The sequence below is a fragment of the Erpetoichthys calabaricus genome, chromosome 6 (genome assembly GCF_900747795.2).
Source record: "Erpetoichthys calabaricus chromosome 6, fErpCal1.3, whole genome shotgun sequence".
Classification (NCBI taxonomy): Eukaryota; Metazoa; Chordata; class Cladistia; order Polypteriformes; family Polypteridae; genus Erpetoichthys; species Erpetoichthys calabaricus.
Window position 1 is genome coordinate 88,781,076 of NC_041399.2, and position 26,444 is coordinate 88,807,519.

General features: G+C 36.1%; 1 protein-coding gene across 3 annotated transcripts in view; it reads right to left on the reverse strand.

Annotated features, from left to right (window-relative positions):
• LOC114653468 (cadherin-18) overlaps positions 1–26,444 on the reverse strand; it is a 1,070,530-nt gene that overhangs the window by 176,502 nt on the left and 867,584 nt on the right. For all 3 annotated transcript variants that reach the window (XM_051928932.1, XM_051928933.1, XM_028803814.2), the window contains 2 exons: positions 18,219–18,472; positions 2,243–2,379 (listed from right to left, as the gene is read on the reverse strand). In XM_051928932.1, the coding sequence (XP_051784892.1) occupies positions 2,243–2,379; positions 18,219–18,472 (391 nt within the window). The remainder of the gene's footprint in view (positions 1–2,242; positions 2,380–18,218; positions 18,473–26,444) is intronic.

Here is a 26,444-nt window from a genome sequence, read left to right on the forward strand (position 1 = left end):
ATTTTTTTCAGATTTAAACTTCATAATTCTCTTCCTAAATAATTTCTTTTTCCCTTTTTAAATGGTATATTTTTAATTTGAAGCTTTCTGGAATACAAATATTTTGGTGTAAATTTAGCAATGACACTTATGTTTATGCCTGTTGAACTGCATTTTGAGTGTGAAAATCTACATCTGTGTAACAGGGCAAAATCAAACTGCTCAAGGCATATACTTATGAATATAAAACATATATGTGTTTTATACACATCAGTTCATTTTTCTTTCTAGTTTTGATCTGTCTGGCTAGTTTTGGAATGACACTTCATTTTACTTATGCCTGGTTTATGCTGCCAAAAATGGTTTCCTATGTTTATTCAGTTCCTCTTCTGTAAACAAACAGTTTCATCACTATAAAATATGGATTTACTTTCTGTCACTTAACACAGCATCAAATCATGTCACCTACATAATGTCCACAGGGAAAAGCCAAGTAGAGCAGCAATAATATCTCTAGTATGCAGTGCAGTCATGTTGTGTCTAACCTAAATTAACTTGTTTTGATGAGTCTGGTACAACAATTTACTTTTATGAGTCTCAATTCAAACAATATTTATTTGCTGGCCGAATGATTGCAAAGTTACCTGATATGTGGGTTGAAGTTCCTACCACATTTAAATAAATTGTTTTGAGATCATATTGTTTTTTGTTTTTTTTACAAAGCTAAAATGCCCTTAAATATATGTAAAAAGAGTGTTAATTCCTATATAGTATAAAAGGTAAATAACCATTCATCAGTGAAATAGTTAAGAAATTAATTTGTTCAAATTGCTGCTTCACATTTTGCTAAGCAATACTTTTGTCTATTTTAATATGAATTCATTTTTCTGGAATTAATAAACACACACACATACACATATTTTATATTTATATACAAATTGTCACACACATGTACATGGGAGAAAGTCTGAGGACTTAACTGAGGATAAGATGCTGAGTCAGGGGCTGATAAAGTGCACTGTCTTTTCTCCTTCTTCCACATTACATCAGAAGGGAAAGGCAACTAGAGCTCAAACTGCTTACACTGCCAGGCCACTTCATCCTAGTGACCTCACTTTCACCAAGGGTCCACCTCTTCCTGTGGCCTAAAAAGACCCAACCATCTCACCTTCCCATTCAGTCACATTTACACACAGTCTTTTATGACTACTCTGGTGGTGTTGAAATCAATTCCCTATACATTTTCTAAACCCACTTTAACCTGAAGCCAGCATAGGACACAAGGCAGAAACAATGTTTTCACAGGCTGCCAGGCAATTGTAGAGGGAAAACACACACACAGGCTAGTTTAGCATCACCAACCCACCTAATCTGCATTTACACTGGTGGAGGAAACTGGAACTCTACGAGGAATATCATATGGTCATGGTGAGAATATGCAAACTCTATGTCAAACCTGAACTCCTTACTGCAAGGCAGCAGAAATACTTCTGTGTATATATATATATATAGTGGGAAACAGCCCGGACACAGACAGGTAGACATTAAAGCACCACACACGTTTATTTACAACTATTTACACAGGTGAAACACACACAACCCAGTGTCGCAGCACCAATCACTCCAAAGTCCTGGCCTTTCACAATGACTGTAATCTCCTGACTGCCTCCACTCCTCTCCTCCAACTTCTGTCCTTCTTCCACCCAAATCCAGCCATTGAATGGAGGGAGGCAGCCCCTTTTATACACACCCGGACGTGCTCTAGGTACCTCCCGATTAGCTTCCGCCGGCAGTCCCCAGTGTGACTGAAGTACCGGCTGTGCACCCAGAAGCACTCCGGGTGTCCCTGGTCTTCTTCCCCCCAGCACTTCCGGGTGTGGCGGAAGTGATGAGGGCCAGGGCTCCTCAGGCATTGGGGCACCACGGGCCCCTATAGGGTTGAGCTTCCAAGCTCAGTTCCTGTGGTCCCCAAAACCACCAGGGCAGTCGCCCCCTTGTGGTCTGGAGGAGGCATAAGCCCTACTCCGGTCCTTCTGGGTGTCCCGGCTGGGTACCACCCCCAGTCGCTTGCCACAAATATATATATATATATATATATATATATATATATATATATATATATATATATATATATATATATATATATATATATATATATATACATATACACACATGCACACACACACATATATATATGTGAGTGTAAAAATATATTCAAAACTATAACACATCTTTTACTTTTTCTTCTTCTCACTGTACTTACCATCCTCAAAAGCAGTTACTGTGATGTTATACCATGGTTGTTCTTCTCTATCAAGGACTTTCGTAGTCTTAATAGTTCCGCTGGTGGAATCTATGCTGAAATAGCTATCTTCGTGTAAACTGCCATCAATGGAATATCTATTTTTAGAGGAAAAAAAAATGAATGAAGACAGTTTCTGTAGCTCCCACGCAAATAAGGTTCAAAATGTTACCCAAGTAATTTTACTAACAAAAGCCCAATTAAAAAAAGAGAGCGATAAACCTTTTTATGAACACTTTCTGCCTAGTAGGTGATAAATTGATTAAATAAAAGAATGATGCACAGGCATTAAAGACATAACGAAATAAAAAGGACTGCCACTTGTACAATAATAATCATCATTTTATAATTAACCTGAACAAAATAACAATGACATATTGAAATTATTTTGACACCCAAACTGGAAATGAAAAGAAATGAGCTTGAACACATTTTATTTATAGAAAGAAGACATTTTAGCACCACTTTCCAAAAAATACTGCGGCTGCATGTGCTACAATATCTGCTTAATGAAAAAGAATGATTGCCAATTGTTGTATTAGATATTTATTAATAAATGTTAATAGTGTATTAAGCATTCTCACTATGACACTACTAAATAAGTAAACATTTTTTTAGTTTATAAAACACATAGAATTATTTTAAAGCTTGTAATAAATAATGCAAATGGAAATTGATGAGGCAAATGATATATCAAAAATAATTTTTATTTTCAGCTTTAGACAATTGCAAATACAATTATTTTGAGGTTTTTAGCACTCCATGGAATGATGTTCTCTGTGAAAATAGTGATATCAAATAGGATTTGTTTGATTTGTTCCATGTGGCTGGCACTGAGACACAGTGCTTAACAATGCAGACTCGCACATCCAGTGTTTTTGGTTCAAATACCAGCCTTGTAACTGTATTGATTTTAACCCAACATACAAGCTTCTTGCTGGTATATTTTGACACAAAAGAAAACAGTTCTGTTTGACAACAGAAAACCATCTCCCTCTCACAATCAGAAAATGACTTGTTTAAAAACAACATATTACAAGTGAGTTCACTGGCACTGGAAACTACAATTTCTATGATCTAGTAGACCTTCAAAAGTGTAAGCAGAAGTTCAAGGTTTCAAATGACATCAACTGAAGGTTTTAAAAATCACAAACAAAACACACAAAAATGCAATTATGTTTCCATTTTCAATATTTACAGCTTTACATAGGCATATGGTGTGGAACCATTTGTCCCACAAGGTAAGCTATGTGGAGATCATACCTCAAAATCCAACTATTCATGACTAAGCATTCATCATAAACCCTTGGTTTATAATGATAAACTATACATTTTGTTTATTCAAGACTATTTCTAAAGTGGAAAAACAACAGGCAAAATTTGAATTTTGCATGAATGATTCCAAAACATTTTCTCTGAAGTATTCATGCAGCATGGACAAAATGAACCACTAAATTTTTGTGCCATCACAAAATCCCGTTAATAGAGTTACATCCTATTGTATTAATTGTTAAAAATGTACATTTTAAGACAGTTACACCATTTTGTATATTCCATGTGTAATTAATTAAAGCAGAGCAATTTCTTTTTAATAAAGCTGACTGTTATGTAGAAACACCACCACAAATAAGCCACAACATACTGAAACCATGAAGATGGATGACAACAAAAAATAAATTCTATCCTAGTAACTCCAAAGCATTCAAGGTAAAAATGTGACATATCAATATATAGAAAATATAGTCCTAAAAAGTATTCTCTTGATGAATCCAAGCACATTTATAGAAGGAAAAAGAGATATTATAAAATAATCAGTCCTCACAAATTCTTTGTCAACTTTGTGAAAGGTTATGATGTACAGTTTCCAACCAATTTGTCATGGAATTCTAACAGAACACAGGTTAGTTCCATTGGTGCTCTCTGAAAATATGCTTGTGTGTTACAAGCTTCTATCTGGTATAACAGCATAGATTTGCCATTCTTTGACAAACAAAACAACCAGCACAAGAACACAAATCATGTAATAAATTCCAATGCTTGTCAATAGTAGTTTAAAACTATGAGGGGGAGTCAAGCTAAACTGAAAATGAGCGAACCGTAACAAAACTGAGAATGTAATTTCTCAATGTGGTCTCCACCCTTCTCAATGCACTTGTGCCACCTGCCTGGATGTGCCTGGATTTCAGCAGAATAAAAGATTTTGTCTTATCCTCAGAACCACTCATGCACCACTTTCTTCACGTCATCATCTGTCTTGAATCGACGACCACCCAGATGTTTTTTTAGCGGTCCATAAAGGTGAAAATCACACAGTGCCAAATCTGCCGAATAAGGAGGATGTGGCAATACCTCAAACTTCAGTTTCTCCAGACAAGCCTTGGTGTTCGTAGCAGTGTGTAGGCGGGCATTGTCTTGTGGCAAAAGGACTCTTTGAGACAGCAGTCCCCACCGCTTGGATCGAATAGCAGGCTTCACATTGGTCTCCAGCAAGTCACAGTAACTTGCGCTAGTTAGTGTAGTACCCCTTGGCATGTAGTTTTCGAAACTAACCTTTTATTCTGCTGGAATCCAGGCACTTCCAGGCAGGTAGAACAAGTGCATTTGCAAGGGTGGAGATTTATCAATTTTGTACAGTTCATTCCATTTTCTAATAACTTCCATTTTCTAACTTTAGCTTGACTGCCCCTCATAATACAAGAACTTCTACTGAAAGCACTGGAAATGGAAACTGCCTGTGGTGAAATTACATTGAGCCTCCACACAGCAGCAAAAAAAAGATATTTGAAATGTGAAGGTGCAAGTAAAACAGAGTTAAAAAAAAATAGTTATCTACCAAATTTCAGTTATATTCATGATCAAATATTGTAGAAGAGTAAAAAGAATAAGTAACACTTTTTAATAACTTTGATTATTTTCATTAATATTCCTTTACAAGCCTTTGCAATGGATAAATAGCTTCAACTTTAAATTTTTGTAATAAAAAAAAAAAACAGCCACAACTAATGAATAAATGATTTGTAAAGATGTAAAGAAACTTTATATAATTAATAAATGCTATTATAAAGTATTACCTATATATACAGTAGATTTAATGATTAATAGCTATTTAAGTATTGCTGTAATTTTTTTAAAAGACTTATTTTTGAAAGTTATTATAAATCATTACCAAGAAAATAAAGAAAACTACTACAAAAGTATATTGTGAGTTTCACGTTTAATATACTATCCCTAATAAGGTATAATAAATTAAGTTGTATTTTATTTATTTCTGGAGGGTTGCAACATGGCACAGTGAACAGCACTGCTGCTTCACAGCATTGGGGCCCTGATTTCTGATCCCTGGGTATCGTCATTATGGAATTTGTACAACCTCCCTGCTTCTGCATGGATTTTTCTACAATATCCAAAAGTCACACTACTTGGTTTACCTGGGCACTCTAAACTGACCTAGTACTAGTTGGTGTTTGATATGGTCCAGCGATAGACTGGCAGTCCAGTCTCCAGGGTTGGTTGATTCCTGCCTTGTGTTAGATCCTGTCAAAATAGGCACCATCTGTCTTTGACCATGAAATGAATTAGGGAGTAAATATGCATATTAAAAAATAAGTCCAGAAACTACATTTTATAAAATAGTAATTATGTATAGAAGAGGAAGTCGCAAACGATGCTTTAAAATAATAAGACTGAAAGTTGAAATTATTTTCTTTTAATTTTAAGTACATATGTCTATGACAAACAAGCTACAGATATGGCCATACTGGCATAAAATGTCAATTAAAACCTGACTGTTAAAGGTATGTCTCCATTAGTTCCAATCAGACATTCATAAATGAAGCTTTCAAACGGAAAATAACCTATACAATAAAAAATTAGAAACATTTTGACGAGAACAGGTCATTCTGGCCAACAAGTTCCTTTATTCTATTCACAGAGATTGTCCAAAATTACATTAAGTCAAGATTTTAAGGTCCCTAAAGTCCCACTCACAAGCACACTACTTGGTAATTTCTTCCATATATCTATGGTTCTTTGCATGAAGTAAAAACCTCCAAACATTTGTGCGAAATCTGTCCTTAATAAGTTTCCAACTGTGTCCCCATGTTCTTGTTGCAGAATTTATTTTAAAGTAACAACTGGGATTTTAAACACTTCAGTCATGTCCCCTTTTAATCTCTATTTGTTTAAACTGAAAGAGTTCAACTCCTTTAATCTCTCCTCATAGCTCATACCTCTTAGTCCCAGAATCTGCCTAGTTGCTATTCTCTAGACTTTCTCTATGTCATTTTTGCAACATGGAGGCCAAAACTGTACACAGTACTCTAGGTGAAGTCTCCCCAGTGCAGGGGTGGGCAATGTCGGTCCTGGAGAGCCGCAGTATGTGCAGGTTTTTGTTCCAACCCAGTTCCTTAACGAGAACTCAATTATTGCTGATAAAGCACATATTGTTTAAGTGATATTTTGATGCTTCATTTTAGTTGTCTCGCTTGTTAAGGTTCTCCAACCTTAATTGCTTATTTCAATCTTAAACTGCTGCATTCAGTGTTTTAATTGCTTCTTATTAGTAATAAGATGTAAAAGACAAAGCAGCCAGCAGTTCTCCAGCTAGTTTTTTCCAATTACATCTGTGTGTGTTCATCATGCACTGTTTGATTTAATAAAACACTTAATAGAAAAATGTGACAGACTGAAAATAATCTGTTTTAGGCTTCAAATCATTTGGATGATATCCTTGGAAAGGAAAAAATTCTATGATATAAGAGCCTTACATTGCACAGACTAACAAGCCATAAAATTAAATAAGGTCTGAGATTGGCAATGATTGGTTTCTAATTAAGCAATTGGGTTGGAATGAAAACCTGCAGCCACTGTGGCTCACCAGGACCGACATTGCCTACCCCTGCCCTAGTGAGATAACATATGTTAATTTATATAATTTAAGCATAATCTCACTTTATTTATAACCCTGTACACTGTGATATATAAACCTAATATCCTATTAGCTTTCTTGATCACTTCTGTACGATGTCTCGCTGTAGTTAGTAATGAGGAGCGATGATGTTTCAGGCCTCCCACTGTTTATTTAAATGCAACATCTTTAATTCCTACATGTTATATTTTACATTTACTTAGATTAAATTTTATCTGCCACAAAATAGCCCACTTCTGTATGTCATGCAAATCACTCTGTAAAACCTTAGCTAACTTTACATTATCTGCCCTTCCACATAATTCGGTATCACCTGCAAACTTAACTAGCTTATTGATTATATTCTTGTCCCGATTGTTTATATATATTAAAAAGAGTAATGGCCCCAGCACTGATCACTGAGGGACTCCACTTTTAGCATCACTTAACTCTATAAAAGTTACTCTCATCATAACCCTTTGCTTTCTGTGTTTGAGCCAATTTTGTACCCATTTATAGATCGTGCCTTCAATTACTATTTCATTTAGTTTGATCCCTAATCCTTCATGTGGTATCTTATCAAAAGCCTTCTGAAAATCAAGATAAATAATATATGCACCTCTCTGTTCAAATGCTTTTGTTGCTCATTCATAGAATTCCAGTGTATTAGTGAAAAAAATCCAGCATATCATTGAAACAGTATGCTGGAATTGTATCTATTTTGGAATATCTGGAAGAATATGGATCAATAAAAACATATTTTAAGGGCCACCACAAAGAATGAGGAGGTGTATAATAACAGACAGTTTAATTAATAACATAAGCATAAAATTATAAGCATATAATTATATCCATAACCATATAATTAGCCAGAACAAAAAGGACAATCATAAAGTCTGTCTTTGTATCTGCCATCTTCTGATATCCATCCATCCATTATCCAACCTGCTATATCCTAACGACAGGGTCACGGGGGTCTGCTGGAGCCAATCCCAGCCAACACAGGGCACAAGGCAGGAAACAAACCCTGGGCAGGACGCCAGCCAACCGCAGGGCACACAAACACACACACACAGCACACACTATTGACAATTTAGGATCACCTATGCATCTAACCTGCATGTCTTTGGACTGTGGGAGGAAACCCACGCAGACACGGGGAGAACATGCAAACCCGGGTTTTCTAACTGCGAGGCAGCAGCGCTACCACTGTGCCACCGTGCCGCCCCATCTTCTAATAACTCTGCAAAAATGGTAAAATGGCAAGAAAGTATCAATTGAGTATATATCATACCATTTTGCATTAAAAGAAGATAAAATTAGAAATTTCAAGTCTAAAGTCAAAATTTTCAATCATGACACAAGTCGTCTCAAAACTGATTAATGCAATTTGTAATAATGAGGAACCAGAGTCTATTCTTGAAGCACTGGACACAAGACAGTATAACCCATAAAAAGTTACCCTTTAATATAAAGTTGGTAGCCTCCAAAACCCTACTGAAGGGGTTTAAAGAAGTTCTGGATAGAAGGGGGAATACAAAGTAAGCACAATGTCACTCTGTCTGAAAAAACAACATTGAAAAAAAAACATTTTAGTAGGCCAAGTGCTGCTGAAGTACAAAGCCTAAGCTCCATAGAAGATGATTGAATATATTTAAAAAAATGAATATCCCTGTAAGAGCAATAATGTAAGCGAATCTTTTCATTTAAATAAGAGCATTGTTAACTTTCAGTTGTTTCAATGACAGTTCTTGTGCACATGCGAAAAAGGCATTATATGTTTCCGGATGTGGGAAGGGGGACATTTGCGGTCAGAAGGAAATGGAGTGATTCAGACTTTGAACGTGTCTTAACATTTCCATACTAAGTTATAAGATTATTTTGTTATTGTTATTCAAAATAAAGTTTTTGAACTGTTAAAAGAAGACTCTCGTCAAGTCTATGCTACAATTTCAATAATTGGAGATTACATCCTGCACAAGACAGAAGGGGAAACATCATTACAATCCCTCTTCTAGTCACTCTAATTACTTGAACCCAACATCTCAACTACAAAATTCATGCAAATTTTTCCCGGTAGAACTGGTGAAAAATTCAGAGCTCTGTTGTGTGCAGTTTGAAGACATTGCCACATATGTGAGAGTAGGAGTCAACTAAAGGGGCGGAGGGGTGCACTGACTGTCTTTGCAGACCATTCCCAGGAAATCCCGCAGGGTTCCGGCACCTTTGAGGATGTCACTTCCGGTTCTGGCACCTTTGATGACGTCACTTTCTGGTTCAGCATCTGATGACGTCACACTTCCTACACTGGCCTTTAAAGCAGCCATCTTGATTCAATACCTGGAGTTCTGTTTTGGACTCAGTCTTGTAAACCAGGGGTAGGCAACGTCGGTCCTTGAGTGCCACAGTATGTGCAGGTTTTTGTTCCAACCCAGTTCCTTAACGAGAACTCAATTATTGCTGATGAAGCACATATTGCTTAAGTGACATTTTAATGCTTCATTTTAGTGGTCTCGCTTGTTAAGGTTCTCCAACCTTAATTGCTTATTTCAATCTTAAACTGCTGCATTCAGTGTTTTAATTGCTCCTTATTAGCAATAAGATGTAAAAGACAAAGCAGCCAGCAGTTCTCCAGCTAGCTTTTTTCCAATTACATCTGTGTGTGTTCATCATGCACGGTTTGATTTAATAAAACACTTAATAGAAAAATGTGACAGACTGAAAATGATCTGTTTCAGGCTTCAAATCATTTGGATGATATCCTTGGAAAGGAAAAAAATCTACGATATAAAAGCCTTACATTGCACAGACTAACAAGCCATAAAATTAAATAAGGTCTGAGATTGGCAATGATTGGTTTCTAATTAAGCAATTGGGTTGAATGAAAACCTGTAGCCACTGCGGCTCACCAGGACCGACATTGCCTACCCCTGTTTTACATCTTATTGCTAATAAGGAGCAATTAAAACACTGAATGCAGCAGTTTAAGATTGAAATAAGCAATTAAGGTTGGAGAACCTTAACAAGCGAGGCCACTAAAATGAAGCATTAAAATGTCACTTAAGCAATATGTGCTTCATCAGCAATAATTGAGTTCTCGTTAAGGAACTGGGTTGGAACAAAAACCTGCACATACTGTGGCACTCCAGGACCGACGTTGCCTACCCCTGTTGTAAACAACTCACAATCTTTAACTACCTTTTTGCAGCCAAGGCACATTATACGGGTGGCTGCCCAAAACCTTTATGATGTCTGTTGGTCGCTCTTGTGACAAAATTCATCCAACAAATTTGTTTACTTTTCAAAGTCTGAAAAGTTATAATTATAATGTCAACTTTTGAACAATGATTGGACATGAAAGCCTCTGAAATTATTTAGTTATTAAATGAAATCCATTACAAGGCATCCTCTTTAATAAAATCCCTGTGTGCGTCCATGTGTCCGTGTGTGTGTGTCTTCTGGTAAAGTGCGCATGCGCGGGGCACGGTGCGCTGCTTCAAAGGCCGCCTGACGCATCACACAAGACAGAGAGGACGGGACCTATAAAAAATCTCACGGCCGATCCAATCAGATTTCGGTAAATGAGGTAAGACCTAAAACATAACGCACGAAAAATCCAATCGGCTACTGAGACGCGGAGACCAGCTTCCCCAAAGAGGTCGTATTAGTGTTTGTTGTTGTGCAAGTGTTCACTCTGAGGATATCAGATTTGCGATTAACAAACTTGATCCGGTAAAGTATAAAGTGTTTTCCTAAATATACGAATTTTCATGATATTACAATAGGATGACTTTTAAAAGTAGATTTATTTTTGCGCACATAAAATCCGTTGCTGGGGAGACGCCATACATACAATAATCAGCTGCACGCCAGCACAGATTAAAATACTTGCTGGAGAGACATATTACTGTGAGAGAAAATTAAAGGCACACAATACAGTGACGCATATTACAGCCACATACAAGCCAGTATAACTGTAACAGAAAATAAACGGTCCTTTGCCATTTAATATAGACTGTTCCTACTAATGTTTATGCACTACTGTTCTAGCACCCGTTATTATAACGGGCTAAATGACTAGTAGTCTAATAATTTACTTCCTGCCCCTCCAACTCAACATTTGATAATGAAATATTATCTGTTAATCACCTGAAGTTTAAATTCAGGGGTTGTGAATGAAGAGTAAAAGGATAATTTCAAAAACTGCTGTTTCTTGTAAGGTAATCCTATCAAAAACCCCAAAATGTTCAAATTGTGTGGGCAGATTTTTCTCTTTAAAAATGTAAAAAGTAAAATTTAAACAACAGTCAGAAACTGATAAGGTAACCTATGAATTTAGTGGAGAGTTTTCCTCAATAATGCACTTCAAAACGTTACAGAAATATTCATTAACAACATGATTTATGTCTATTTCGGCATTTCTAAGGATATTCAGCCCTTAAGAGACAGGACTTCAGTATAAACCATACTAGTGTCCAATGCAACATAACCCCTAAAAAATCTAATGACTGTTTCTTCACAACTGAATACCAAGCACGTTATTCTTTTCTGCAATTACGAATGAAAAAAATTATGTAAGCCCACAATATGCAGAGTGGTGGCTCTGAGGCTAAGGATCTGTTCTGGTATCCAGAAGGTTGCCGGTTTGAATCCCCGTCACTGCCAAAAGAGATCCTACTCTGCTGGGCCCTTGAGCAAGACCCTTAACCTGTAATTGCTCCAGGGGCGCTGTACAATGGCTGACCCTGTGCTCTGACCCCAAGGGGTATGCGAAAACTAACAAATTCCTAATACAAGAAATTGTATAAGGTGAAATAAAGAACAAAAAAAAAATATGCCTTGTCAATGAGAAATGACTTTACTTTTCAGCCATTCTCTTTTCTGCTGAATGTTTTCTTTCTTATAATAAGATATATGTATAAGTCAGGATTATTACATTCACAAAACTAAATGTTACTAGATACTGCAAAACAGGGATTCCTAATTGGAGCAATTTTAAAGTCTCACAAAGAGTTCCCTTGTTTAAAAATGTAGATGTTGAAAATAGACACTGGGTAATAAAAACAAATATGGTTTTGTCATATTAGTTAATTATTAAGTATACCCGTTTTAATTATTTTAGGGACTGTGGGATTGTGTCTTTTAAATTAAGTCATGTTTTCAACTTCAGAAGGGTCTCTCTTCGGGTCTGCTGAAAAAAACTCTCTTCGTTTTTGATCGAGCTCAGATGTGGCAGTTCAAGTGCATACTGCTGCCTTATCTGATTTTCATTGAAGCTGCTTCCGTTTAGTGTGAGAACTTGTACAGAATGAATCAAGTATAAAGCTGTAGCCTGGCTGGAAAAGCTTTAGATCAGAGCACATCACAGGATAATCTGGCAAAGTCTGACAGTACGGATATTATATTGAGTTGTTGTCCTGTTTTTTTGTATGAAACCAAATGTCTCCTTGATACACCTGCTGTGAGTTTTTGCAGATACATTATGAATACATTACACAGGAGGTAAGACGTCTGTGAACGGCAAGTCATTGAAGGAATAGTAAAGGGCTCAGTAGAATTATACTGTTACCTAGTAAATCTCACGAATGAGTCATAAATTGCTAGTGCTCTTCATCTTCTGTGTGTTACTGGACATACAGTATTTGGACCTGTCTAAGTTTTTGTGGAATTTGCATGCTAATTCATGATTTTAAATGACCTCGTAATTGAAAGAATGTGGATGCAAGTTTGCCCTTCTTTAGACTGGCATCTGGTTGTGGGTTTTTTCTGCAATAAAAAAGGGATCAAGCCTCTACTGAATATACTAAAGCAGATCTGTTGGATTTAATTCAGTCTAAAACCTGACTATATTGCGTCAAGTCAAAATGAAGCAAAACCATGACTTGATCATGTTATACTTAAACATTGAAATGAAATAAAATAACAACTGGAAGGTGCTTGGAGAAGATGGCAGAGGCTCACAAGGCCCAAACACACCCGATTCAACTTTGATGATGGGCTGATGATCTGAATCGGGTGTTTTTGGGCAGAAAAAACTTGCAGGGCCGTAGACCCCATGGTTGAAGATTCAGAAAAACTAATCCCATAAAATGACAAAAAAACCATACATTTTCACAGAAAAAATATTTCATACAATAAATGGTTTAAACAGTTTTAATCAGATAAATTCATGTATATTTACATTTCAGCAGTGTTGTTGGAGCCATTATGAATTGTTATAAAGTCACAGTGATGCTGAATTAAAACGATGTAACTGACTTATTGAAGAATACAACTTATTTACTCAAACATGAATAGCTCTACAAAAGAATCTAACTCAAAAAAGTGATTGTTTCTATCAGTATTATTTTTTGAGTAATTTGCACTTACTCTTTGACCTTTGAAGGCAATGCTGCAACTTTTTCTTGGCTATGCCAACACCTTTGTATAGTGGAAAAGAATGTTAAAAATAGTTAGCAAGCTTATCTTTTTCAAAATGCTGCAGATTTTGTGTGGTTGTAGAAGCTGAGTTATTTTCAATAAATTGGTATACTCTAACTATCACACATCCTACATCGCCAAAACAACCTTTCCTTCTATTCAGAACAATGTTGCTAAAGTATCTTAATCACTGGATTTCTTATCTTGTATAAAAGTGAACCATCTGATGATTGTAAGTTAGTTAAATATAAGACTACTTTACGAAATCTAGTAATTTGAAATTATAAATATCATATGCACGCCACTAAAACTGAATGAAGACTTAACACACAGTCATAAGTGAGATTTGTAAGATAATTATAATCCGATTACATAGCCGAATACAGTAAAATGACAGATAGATATAGCAGTAACTTTAATAAGATGTACATAATTTACTTGAATAAATTATACCAATGTAAATATTTAAAATTTAAACTACTATTAAAGCTAACAATTCATGTGAAGCCAATGCCCTCAATATAATTAAGTAAATCCAATAGATTTTTGTTTACTGTGCCTTTTACATGACGGTCTTGCTTATTTTGGAGAGCAGGGCTTTAGAAAACAGAATGGAGTGTTCACTCATCCATCTCATTTAACGTGCTTAATCCAAGTCAGGGATGCTTTTCTGCCATTATCAGATACGTAACAGGAACAGACACTAGACAGACATGCTAGTGTTGATTAATAACTCTGAATCAGGGATGTCACATTCAGATCCTGGAGGGAAACATTGGCTACAAGTTTTTGGGGTCATTCGTGTCACGTGGGCATAGTACACTTAAACTGCTGCTACTGGAACATCCATCTTTTGCCTTAATTTTATTTACATTCCTTTATTGTTTCCAGCAGCTAAACAATAATTAGATATAAAACAAGCCAACACATGAAAAGCTAAGTCAAGATTCTCAAACGCAGGAGGACTACCAATCTCCCTCCTGTTAGTTTCTTAATCAGAAGTCAGTTCTTACTATTAATGAAACATGTTATGTAATTTGGTGGCTTGTTAGTGCTCCCACTCTGGCACATTGGTAATTTCCAACTGTTGATTTTCATTTTTCCTGCTAGCATCATCAACATATTTTGTGGCTCAGAACAGATTACTATTTCTCAGACCGTCACTCATTTCAAAAGAGAAATTGTATGATTGATCCACAGGGGCAAACAGGAACAAGATATTTGGCTATCTGTTGGCTTGCTTTGTATCTCATTATTGTTTGACTGCTGAAAACAATTAAGGTTTCTGAATCTTAAAAAAAACAAGTAATTTAAAATTAAGACAAATGATAGGTTCTGTTAACACACATAATTAGTTACTAATTAAGAAAGTGTCTGAAAAGAAAACTTGGAGGCACTGAAGCCCTCCAGGGTCTCAATTTGACATCCATGCCATCTAGAGACCACATATGAGTGACGGTGGGAAGGAATATAAATTAAATAAATGAATGGTATCTTGTGCTACATTTGCAAAAGTATTATTTGTTTCCTTTTTGTAAAAAGTAAAATGTTTTGTAAAAATTCAATGGCATTGCAGATCCCAAACTGAAGGAGCTATATTAAATTTAATGAAGGCACTGTAGCTCTTACTGATTTCTAAGTTCTATTTTTGCAAATTAAAATGCTTGGCACAGATCAACAGATTTTACTTTAATCCTACTCCATTTTCTCGAGTGCCAAAGTAATTCATATTTTGTGTTTGTTTAGCTATCTTTTGAAGTTTATTTGTAGTTTTCATGCACTCATTTAAGTGCAGCATAATTATGTTGGAAGTTTACTTGGGCTTATCCATTCATTAAATCCATTAAAAATAAAAAGGCCCTGCAAATTTCAATTGCAATGAGTGGATTCAGAAAGTACATAGTTTGATAAAAACAGATATAAGGAGAAAAGAAAAGGGGCTGCAGAAACACAAATGGCATATATCTTAATATAACAAATCGCACAAAGAAAGCAAATAAACACACAAGAATAGTGTGTCATCAATAGTGAAAAAATGCACATGCAACTCTGTCCATGGAAGTACACTCCTGATCTCAGTGTAAAGTTTAGGCCATATGTAGTGTGACGGACAGCTGGGGTTCATGCCCAGTTGGGACGCCTGGAGGATGGAAGGACCGGGAGAGGAGCAGTACCTCCCCCTGGAACATGAGAAGGCAGCCACCCTGGTGAGTGTTGGGGTCACGGGAACAGAGCTTGGAAGCTCAACCTTGTGGGGACCCGTGGCTACCACCAGAGGGTGCCTGGATGGTTCAGAAGGCATAGTATGCAGCACAGGAAATGCTGCCGGACCAGGAAGCAGGCACACCTGGAGTGCTTCCGGGTACCCATGCAGCACTTCCGCCACACCAGGAAGTACTGCAGGAAGGTCATCAGGGAGCACCTAGAGCACATCCAGGTGCATTATAAAAGGGGCCGCCTTACTCCATACAGGGAGCCGGTGTCGGGTTGAAGTGGGAGGAGCTTGCGAGTGGAGGAGTAGCAGAAGACTTGGGAGAAAACAAAAAAAGGGAAGTAAAAAGGACTGAGCCTTGTGGGTAATTTGTACACTGTGTGCTGTGCAGAAGAAAAATAATAAATAGAGTGAACATTTGAACCTTGTGTGTCCTTGGTGTCTGTCTGTGGCCGGGCTTCTTTTACAGTAGATAAACAAACCCAAAGCGGGCCGTCTACACTTTTCCTTACATGGGCCCTCCCTTTCTCTTGAGAAACACTACTTGCTCCTCTGTCTGGTTGCCCTAACTGTCAAATTGTTGCAGGAAGCAAGTGATCAGTATCCAGCGTCAATTTCTACATCAGAGCACATCTTCCTTCATTATTTGATGATCCGACACTGCAGCCAGTCACTTCAAAAAAGGAAGCCAGCAACATTGTCTGTACCCTACAAGGAAAATGTTCTACACAAAATGATTTCTTCTCTTTCCTGGTGGATCACAGTTTAGTGTCCTACAAGTGTTCCATCTCTGCAACCAAACTGAAGGCTGGATGGTCATAGCCTAGTTCATCATATCAGCTGCATGTACATTTTTGTTATTTATTTTAAAATATAAGACACAAATTATAACAGGATCAAAGGAGGAGACATCAACATGGGTGATGACAAACATCTTTGCTCTGTTATGTTGATGGGTTAATAGTACTGTAAATTTCGGCAGCTTGCACATAATCACATTCAGTGTGAAACCCAAAGGCATTCACTTCAATATTCCATCTGAAATGAGTGAAAAGTTTTGAAATCAAAACAAATTGGCTCTCAAAAAATATGCTCTAAAGACAGGACTCTAGCAGCCTTACCTACTGCCAATATATCAGAATGAGCTTATGGCTGCCAGCAATTGTGAATGGCTTCTCAAAGTGAGCCTCAATCATGTGAAGAAAATGGCACTGCCCAAGAGAACCACCTCATATCCATTTGTAAATGTTATGCTTTTTACTTGATATTGTGAATCTTAAATGACAGGTGTTGGATTATCCTTTCAAAAGCAAATAAAATGAATATAGCAATGTGAACACTGCTTTTGGCTCCTGTGGATCCTTCAGTGACAACAGACCTATTGTCAGATGTTTTAACCATTTCTGTTGATATTCAAATAACTCAAATTCAGCATTCTGAAATGAAGTGGTTGCAATAATTATGCATTAGTTTATAATATTTTGCTAGAAAACAGCATGAATGCTTCAGTAATCCTCTTTATTGGTGGTAATATTGGCACATATTGAGAACTCTAACTAAAAAATAAATGGAATATTCTGGTCTGTGTTATATTTCTTCTTACACAGATAATGTGTAATTAGAATCTAACTGTACAGAATATTTTTTATAATTGTCAAATCACTGTGGAGCACATGGAGCCTAAAGTAACACATTTGGAAAAAAACTGCTGGAGTTCAGCATGACAGACTTACATTAAATCAAGTCAAGAAAGTAGTATGACAATAATTACAATAATGACTTACTGATTACAAAATATATACTTTTTTTTTAAATACAGATTGTAATGTTATGTAAATAATGCAATTTACTTGTACATTAATTGTTTGTTTTTCTAGATTTTAATTTCCTAATTAAAATTCTATAAATTATAATATATTTAACATGCTATCAGTACAAAATCCTAAAAGTTGCAATAGGTATGTTAATATTTAATAAATACGTACTAAAATAAATGAGAAATACATTCACCAACTTTATTGTATTGATATGACATTGCATATTAATTAATCCATCTTAATAAAAGGATAAGAGTCTATGTGTCCATCTGTTTGCTGTGTCTCTGTCATTCCAAAACATAGTGCATCACAAATATTTGTAGTAATAAAATGCATTGTGTTTGTCATTCCAACTGATGGCGCATCACAGAAATTTGTAGTAATGCATTTTATTACTACATGCATTGCAAAATATATACCAATAGATGATACACTGCAAATGTTAGTACTGATGGCTACATTGATTACTTTGATTTCAAGCTGTCTTAGACAGGTAGCACAACTAGTACATTACATATACTAAAATAAATGATGAGAAATACATTCACCTACTTTATGAATGTGATGCTCAATTATAGCTACCTGATTGGTTTGTTTAGACTATCCGGATCCTGTGCAGTAACTGCACCCACCACTGTTCCCACTTCTGCATTTTCATATACATCCATTATGTAAGAAGACATTGAAAACACAGGTGGCTCATCTACATCTCCAATTATTATCTTCAGTGTTGTTGTATCTTTAAATGGTCCAAGATGTGAAAATCGACCATCTGTATGAGGGTTTGATCCTTCGATGATGAGTGTATAGCTTTTCTTCCTCTCATAGTTAAGTGGCTGTAAAAAGAGTAATAATTTAATTAGGCTACTTCTCATAAAAATATGAGCTATTGAATATGCAAACATGGTTAGCCACATAAGAAATTAAATAAATGTATATAATATTTATTAAGTAAACTTTTTATATACATAAACAGTACATATATAGTACACATATACTGCCACAGAATGCTGGGATAATTATTCATTATTCTGAACATTTTTCATATTTGTTTCTTTAAATGCTCTAATGTAGCACTATTTTATAGTTTCACAGAAAAAATGCATAAAGATAAACCAGAAGTTAATATGAATGAAAAATGTTAAACAAATTTACTTTAACAAACCTGTACATTAAATTTATGCACTTCTGTCTGTTTATAATAGTAGTCGTTCATGATATTTTTATAATAATCATTGTGAAATATTTATTTAAGTGGACAATCTAAAGACTAATAAAGGACACATAAACCTTTTAAACCAAGTCAGCAAACAAGTCACTAATAAACAGATCAATAGAAGAGTCCAGAAAATATCCCAGGGAGAAATCTACATACTACTAACAGCCCAGAAAAACGTATAGCTTAATCCTTATATACGATTTTTTAAAATTTAGTGTCTGTTATTAACCACTTAGCAATTTAATAAATCTTCTTGTGTCTTTGTGGGTTTTACTCCTAGGTACTCAAATACTGACCCCTTGATTTTAGCAGAATTGACAATCTTTGTTATGTTACTAAGTAACGGTGTCATTCACCCTGATCCCTACAAATGTTTATGGAAAGCATGTGTTGTGATGTGAAATTTTGCATACAAGTTGATAAATATTTTGTATGTCTTTATTTGTAACTTAGACAAAGCAATGTAGTATTAGTGTTACATTATTGATAATAACAGCAATGGTTTGATGGTTCAAGAACCCTTTCCCTCCTTTTAGCACTGAGTCTCTTTGTAATTTTACGATAAAGTTGGGGGAAGTGCCTCAAACAAGTTTGGTAAGTGTTTCTCTGCTAAAGTCTCTCTCTCAACCCCCACAGAAAAGCCTGGCTGCCTAACTGCTAAGCTATACCTTAACATATGGTTTGGGGGGCATGTGTGAAGGTGTTCTATCCCCCCATTGGTCTGAAGTATGGCTGTTTGGCTTGTATCAAAAACGTTTTAAGTACCATGACGCCCTATTGGCTGTAGGGGTTGGACAGAAAACCTATAAATTTGCTTGCTTTATCTCACCCTCTCCCTCTCTTACCAAACTGATGAATGACCATCTCACACCATGAACTGAAAAGGACAACACAATTTAGAGCACAGCTCGGCAGCCATATTGAGACAGGCATGCAGCCTGTTCTGAAGAAAGCTGACCAAAAATGAGGACTTAACTAGAGATGTTTTAAGTAACTAACAAATCTGTGTGCTGCCTGAAACTACATATCACCATTTATCAGGTTGTATGGTTGCCAATATTCAAATGTACTTTGCATATTTTTTTTTTTTGTTCTTTATTTTGCCTTATACAATTTCTTGTATTAGGAATTTGGTAGTTTTCGCATACCCCTTGGGATCAGAGCGCAGGGTCAGCCATTGTACAGCGCCCCTGGAGCAATTACAGGTTAAGGGCCTTGCTCAAGGGCCCAGCAGAGCAGTGGCCTTTTTTGGCAGTGACGGGGATTCGAACCGGCAACCTTCGGGATACCAGCGCAGCTCCTTAGCCTCAGAGCCACCACTCCGCCCTATTTTTGTTATTATTTATGAATATTATCAGTAATCTATATATATATTTCAGCATGTCTGTCTGTTGGTTGGTTGGTTGGTACGTTTACATCAGTGTTTTGATTGGCTGAACGAAGCACTGGGAAGCGAGTGACCAATCGGATTAAAAGAAAAGCTGAAGGAAGTCACTCGACTGAAGAAGACGAAAATGCAAAAAGAAATAACATTTTGGATATTTCAAGTGCTCAAACTACACCTCAAGAATTGCCAAAAACGAAGAAACCAAAAAGAATTTTTACGGAAGAACAAAAACTGTGGAATAAACAGCGACGTGCAGTACGACAAGGTAGTCGTGCCCGTCAAGGACGGGCTGTAGGTGACTTTTATCAGTGTTGCAGGGTAAAAGTCATTAAGTGCAAAATTATTTGTACCATGATTAAATTTAGTAATAAAATGTTTTTTGTTATTTGTGTTCAAATCTCGCAGCAGAGACAAAATGAACGCCAACGAGTTGCAGCTTACAGAAGCAACTGCACGGAAGAACAAACACAATTGGTTCACGAAATTGAGCGTCTGCGATTGCAACAAAAAAGTTCTACTGCCACTGAAATTGAAGTTGCTGAAAGACGTGAACATGAACGGCAACAACAAAGTCGGTCAAACGCAACTCAAGTTGAAATTGTTGAAAGAAGAGAACAAGAAAGTTTACGACAACGAGAGAATCGTTTAAATGCAACTGAACGTGAAATTGTCGAAAGAAGAGCGCAAGAGCGACAAAGACTACGAGAAAATAGACTTCATGAAAACGAGGAAGATGCAAATTCAAGTCGTCAACAAGATCGCATTCCAACTCGAGAAAGTCGAGCAAATGCGTCTGAAATTCAAGCTCAACTTCGAAGAAACACTGTATGTTGCCTTATCTCGAGCAACTTCAAGAAAGAAGATCAAGCTCTTAGTTTGAAAACATTGCCACGGGGATCAAGATGGTCTTTACATCAATAATGTAGTGTACCCAGGGATATCCACTTAAATACTTGAATAAACATAGTTTACGTAATCGTTAAGTATGCATTGATTGTGTTAATAATTCATAATTTTATTTTGATAAAGATAAGTCATTCATTTTATGGCATGTAACACATTCATACATGACTTAAACTAGAAACAACTTTCATTATGTTTATTATTGCCTTGGAACTTAGATCCATACAGCTCAGGTGGTAGAGTGCACACTACACTTGGTCAGTGGTTCGATGCCAGAACAAAGTTTGGACCTAACACCACCTACTGTCCACCTGGGTTCGAATCCCGATTCTTCGTGTGGCACAAAAAACATTTTATTACTAAATTTAATCATGGTACAAATAATTCTGCACTTAATGACTTTTACCCTGCAACACTGATAAAAGTCGCCTGCAGCCCGTCCTTGACGGGCACGACTGCCTTGTACATTGTTTAAATTGTAACTTAACTCCTGCTTGTTTTTCACTACACCTAATTGCCTGAGGTTATAAATGTAGAAGGGAAGGTGGGGAGAAGCTATACGGTACAGTACCTTATAAACAGTGGTAAGTCTGGGAGATTTGAGTTATTCTGACAAAGGTTACATATTAATAATACAAAAAGGGAAAGTAGAGCAATATATTACTCTACTAAGACAAAACAGCATGCTTCCTAGGTTCTATTTTGAACATACCATATTTCCATATGATTCATCAGGGATATGTATACATTTTACAGTCATACAATGATCAGACAATCAACAATGACTGATCTTCCAATCAATGGTGATCATATAAAGTAAATATTTTTTGCAAATAAACAATGACAAGTACATACTGAGTAAAATTGAATAAATATAATCATAGCACAACTCTGTAAATCAGTTTCCTATTACTCTGAAATATAATTAAACTTAAAAAAGACTTTAATATGGTGTCTAAGCTAGTGTTTTTATTCTGCTTTGAATCAAACTCTCTAGTTTTGATTTTTTGTTTTATTTTTTGTTATTTGCTTTTTCTTGTTTTCTATTTTAGTTATTTTTTGTTAAATCTCTTACTATTTTTTGTTTTTGTGATTATCTTGTGTTATTTTTGTCATGTTTTTATTAGTAACAGTAAATCCTTGCTATCCACAGATTCTGTTAACGCAGATTCGATTAAAAAATGTGTAACCTGTTTCGCAACACTCATAGTCTACTTCTACCTATTTACTGTATGTCCACATGCAGTAGAACAAAAATTCTGAGATGCCTGTTATACACAGCAACAAGTGAGACTGAGCAATAACAACTACATAATAACAATAACAACAACTGTGATGCCTTTAGATGTCAGTGGTTGCTTCCATGCTACACTGAATGGATTAACGTAATGTTAACCTAGTGCCAAGTCAAAAGGTAAGCCATTGAACACCATTTATGATGGAGACCACGGCTTGCAATTGTTCCCCACGGAAGACGAATCTCCATTAAGTGCCATTCATAAGCTCGCACTGATTCAGTCCCTGCCTTTTCTACACACCAGCCATTGCTACTACCATTTGGATGGTTAATGAAGTCCACAGATCTGCCCTGCTGCGGTTGCTCACAGCCACTGGCAGAGTGCTGAGAAAAAGATCAAACTTGACAATAGAGGAAGTAAATGTCCCAACAAGGTTTTCGTAGGTGAACTTGTGGCATGATCATTAGCTGAGTATTGTGGGGTAAGAGTGGAGTACCTGCTCATCCACTCAACCCTGTTTCCCCCTGCCAGTTGTGCTTTGGCAAAGGTGTGTAGGATGGTACATGAGCTGCCATCCTATATAACCCTCCTCCTACTCCCTATCCCTGCTCTTATGAGTCCTGCCCACTTGTTCCATTTGACCTGGAACAATTTTCACCCTTCTGCCATTTTTGGACACAGGTGCCTACCTGTTTGCTTCAGCTATGCAGTTTAATGACTTCATTGTTGCTTCTGTTGTGTTACCAAGTCTCCACATTCTGATAATGTAATGTTTTCAATGCTTTACACTTTTTCAGACAAATTTATTAAATTTCAACAATGACCATGAAGTGTAGTGCTAATGAAAGTGTTTTGAAAGTGCTACTAAGTGCAAATGTGTTATGATGAGTATAGTTGAATTTTGGTACAGGAAATTATGTCTTTATGGTAATGTTTAGCAAAACTTTATGGTGAATAGGGTCCATTGGAACCTAATGTCATTTTACCCATAGGATTTATGTTTCAATATCAGTGTAGTTTTTCAGGAACATAATCGCTGTAAATAATGAGAATATACTGTATATTGTTAACTGTCTTATTGTATATGCCTTTCTTTAGTTCTCCATCTGTTCTTAAGAACTTCTATAGGTGCACAATGGAGTCCATCCTCACTGGCTGCATCACATCCTGGTACAGCACCTGGTTGGCCTAAAACATGGCAGAGCCTGGTGAAGGCAGCACAGAATATAATGGAGATGACTTATGTTCAGGACATGTACAACACTTTCTTCCTGAAAAACGCAAACACAATAACTAAAGACTTCAAGCATCCTGGAAGGTCACCTTTCTTACTCCTAATGCTAATCTGAATTTTAAGATAAACAGAACAGAAATACCCAAATTAAGAAATTAAAAGTAATTCACCAAATTACAAGCAATATAAGAGAGAGAGAGAGATTGGGAGCATTCACTGATACAGTGTGTTTCCGCATCCATCATACAATGAACCACCTCAGGATCCCAAATTAGGGCCCGAGTGTAGCTGTGCAGTGGGAGACACCTCAGCACCGTACTTGTTCCAATGGAACAGAACTGTGTTAGTTTTTTTTTCAGTGGCTGGAGTGCCAATCCTGCCACCAACCCACGAGCTTTCCCTGCAAGAATACAAGCTTATTAAAGAACTGGCTGCAGAGAATGTGGATGTGCATTTTTGTTCCCAGGACAGACACTGGTGACATTCGCAGAGGGTGGTCTGCTAATCAGAATGGGACAATGGTAACAACTATTAGGGTGTACTGCCAAGTCAGCAATAAGTGGGTGCATTAAGTAAGTGATAATGCCTGGGTGATAGACTGTAAGGAAGAACTTCAAAGACTGACAAATACAGAAAAACCTTCAATCAGTGAGTATTACATGATGATCAATGAGAAAAGCAAACAGAGATGTTAAGTCAAAGCACCAAAACCAAATCAAAATACAAAAGGCAAAATCAGATGCAAGTTCAAATGACATACAAAATGCTTTCAAATCAAATTGTTTGTTTCATTTTAAGTTGTTCCTTTGTTATTTTAAACGTGTGTGTACCTGCCATCTTAAGTGGTCGTCTTATGTTATAACTGCCAAAATGCCTTGGGTCACATAGCATGTGCATTAGGGACCTAGCGAGCACATATCGTAATGATCAGATGAGCTAAATAACAAAGCCAATATACAGATCTAGAAACATAAAAAGGCAGCATGAAAATATAAACATACACCATGTGCTCAAATATGCTGAAAATATTTAAGGTAAAGTCTTCATATTATGAGAGTAAACTAGAGTAATAAACAACCAAGCAAATAAATAAATAAAACATATGAACAAAGACAGGAACACAGAGACTCCTAAAATACACACTGATAACTGTGTAAGCTGCAAGTGTATGCTGTTGAGTCACACAAGTGACATCTCTCCAAAAATACAAACTTCAAGCATGCCTTAATGACGTTTTTCTATTTACACCTCAGTTTAGACTGTAATTAAACAGACTATTATAATGAGGTGGTGATATTGCATCACTTATGGCTGCTATATTTTTTGATAATGATAAAGAAAGTCTTTATAGTTTTAAGTGTATAACTGTTACAAAAGAAATTATGACTGCAAAATCAGTGAGGTTTTCTGTGTTATCCATGTACTGTAGCTCAAGTCAATTTCACTTTCATTTTACATATGATGTTTATTCTAAAGTAGTGTCTGATTTTCACAAGCGATGCTCTTTTAATATTCTTGTTATTCATATTCCCTAACTGTATGTGGCACTTGCATTGTATAAACTATAATTCAGATAAACATCTACTCTAACCCTAACAGGTTGTGGAGAAGATTTGTTTAAGATTTATTTTAAAAAGTTGATTAATTATAGGTTTTGAAGCTTTTTTATAGTGATTAAATGCCCTATTAAAACACAAATAAGCAGCGAAATGATGGGGAGCCAAGCACCATACAAAGCAAATTTACACTAGGTTATATGCACAGATTAAAGAAAACAAATTCCTCATGAGAATTTAAAAGGGTACAGTAGAATGCAGTCAACCATAGCACAATTATTTCTTTTTGAGTACCTAGTGATCGATCGCTTTCACTGTAGCAGAACATCAATAAAGGAAAACATAATGAAACTGAAAAATACGGGGAATATTCTATCTGTTCTGAAATTCAAGCATAAAATAAATGTTACTTTTTGTTATACATTACACAAATAAGCCACACACTCCTTAGATGACAGCAATACTTAAATGATTTAATAAATAATACATATTTTCATACAGTTGATCAATCACATATTAGATTATAATTTTCTTTTATTTGTATTGAATATCTATGCTCCTAGCAAATATAGTGTATTGAAATTGTACAAGAAGAGTTATCTTTATTGGCTGTCTACAGCTGGTGCATTGGAATTCTAACTCTTTCTGTCAGCCCAGTTATGTATTATGTATAACACAGCATGATATTCTTAGCAAAAAGAGGACCTGGTCCTTCTTCCTTACAAAGACAAAATGATAATCTAATAACATTATTTTGATACTACAAATCTGTGTTTCATTAACCAAAGAATAAGAAATCCTGTAATGTGAATTCAGGGAGACCTTCCCAAGGGAAAGAGTGCTGCTTATAGATTCATGTGCTTTGACAATCAAAGGCAATAACAACATTAATGTGTAGAAGCAAAGACTGGGGCACAATTCTTGTGGTGGCAGCATCAGTGTATTCAGTCGATAATGCAACTCGGTTTACCAAATTAAAGACCTACAGAAGTACACTAAAGCACTCAATGCAGAAACACATATATAAAACTAAAGGCTCATACAGCATATACAAAATGGATGCATGAGGTAGAAAGAGTTAATTTGGGAGTCCTTTCCTATAAAACAACACAAGGAACATATTTTTTTCTGCTCCCAAATTACTGTTTGTGACAAATATGCTTTTCTGACAACCTTATTCAAATGATAATTAAGCCCAGAGCCACAAATACATTCATAGTTGTCTTCAGCTGATCTTATGAACTGTTTCTGCACCCACCTATTTATTTAGT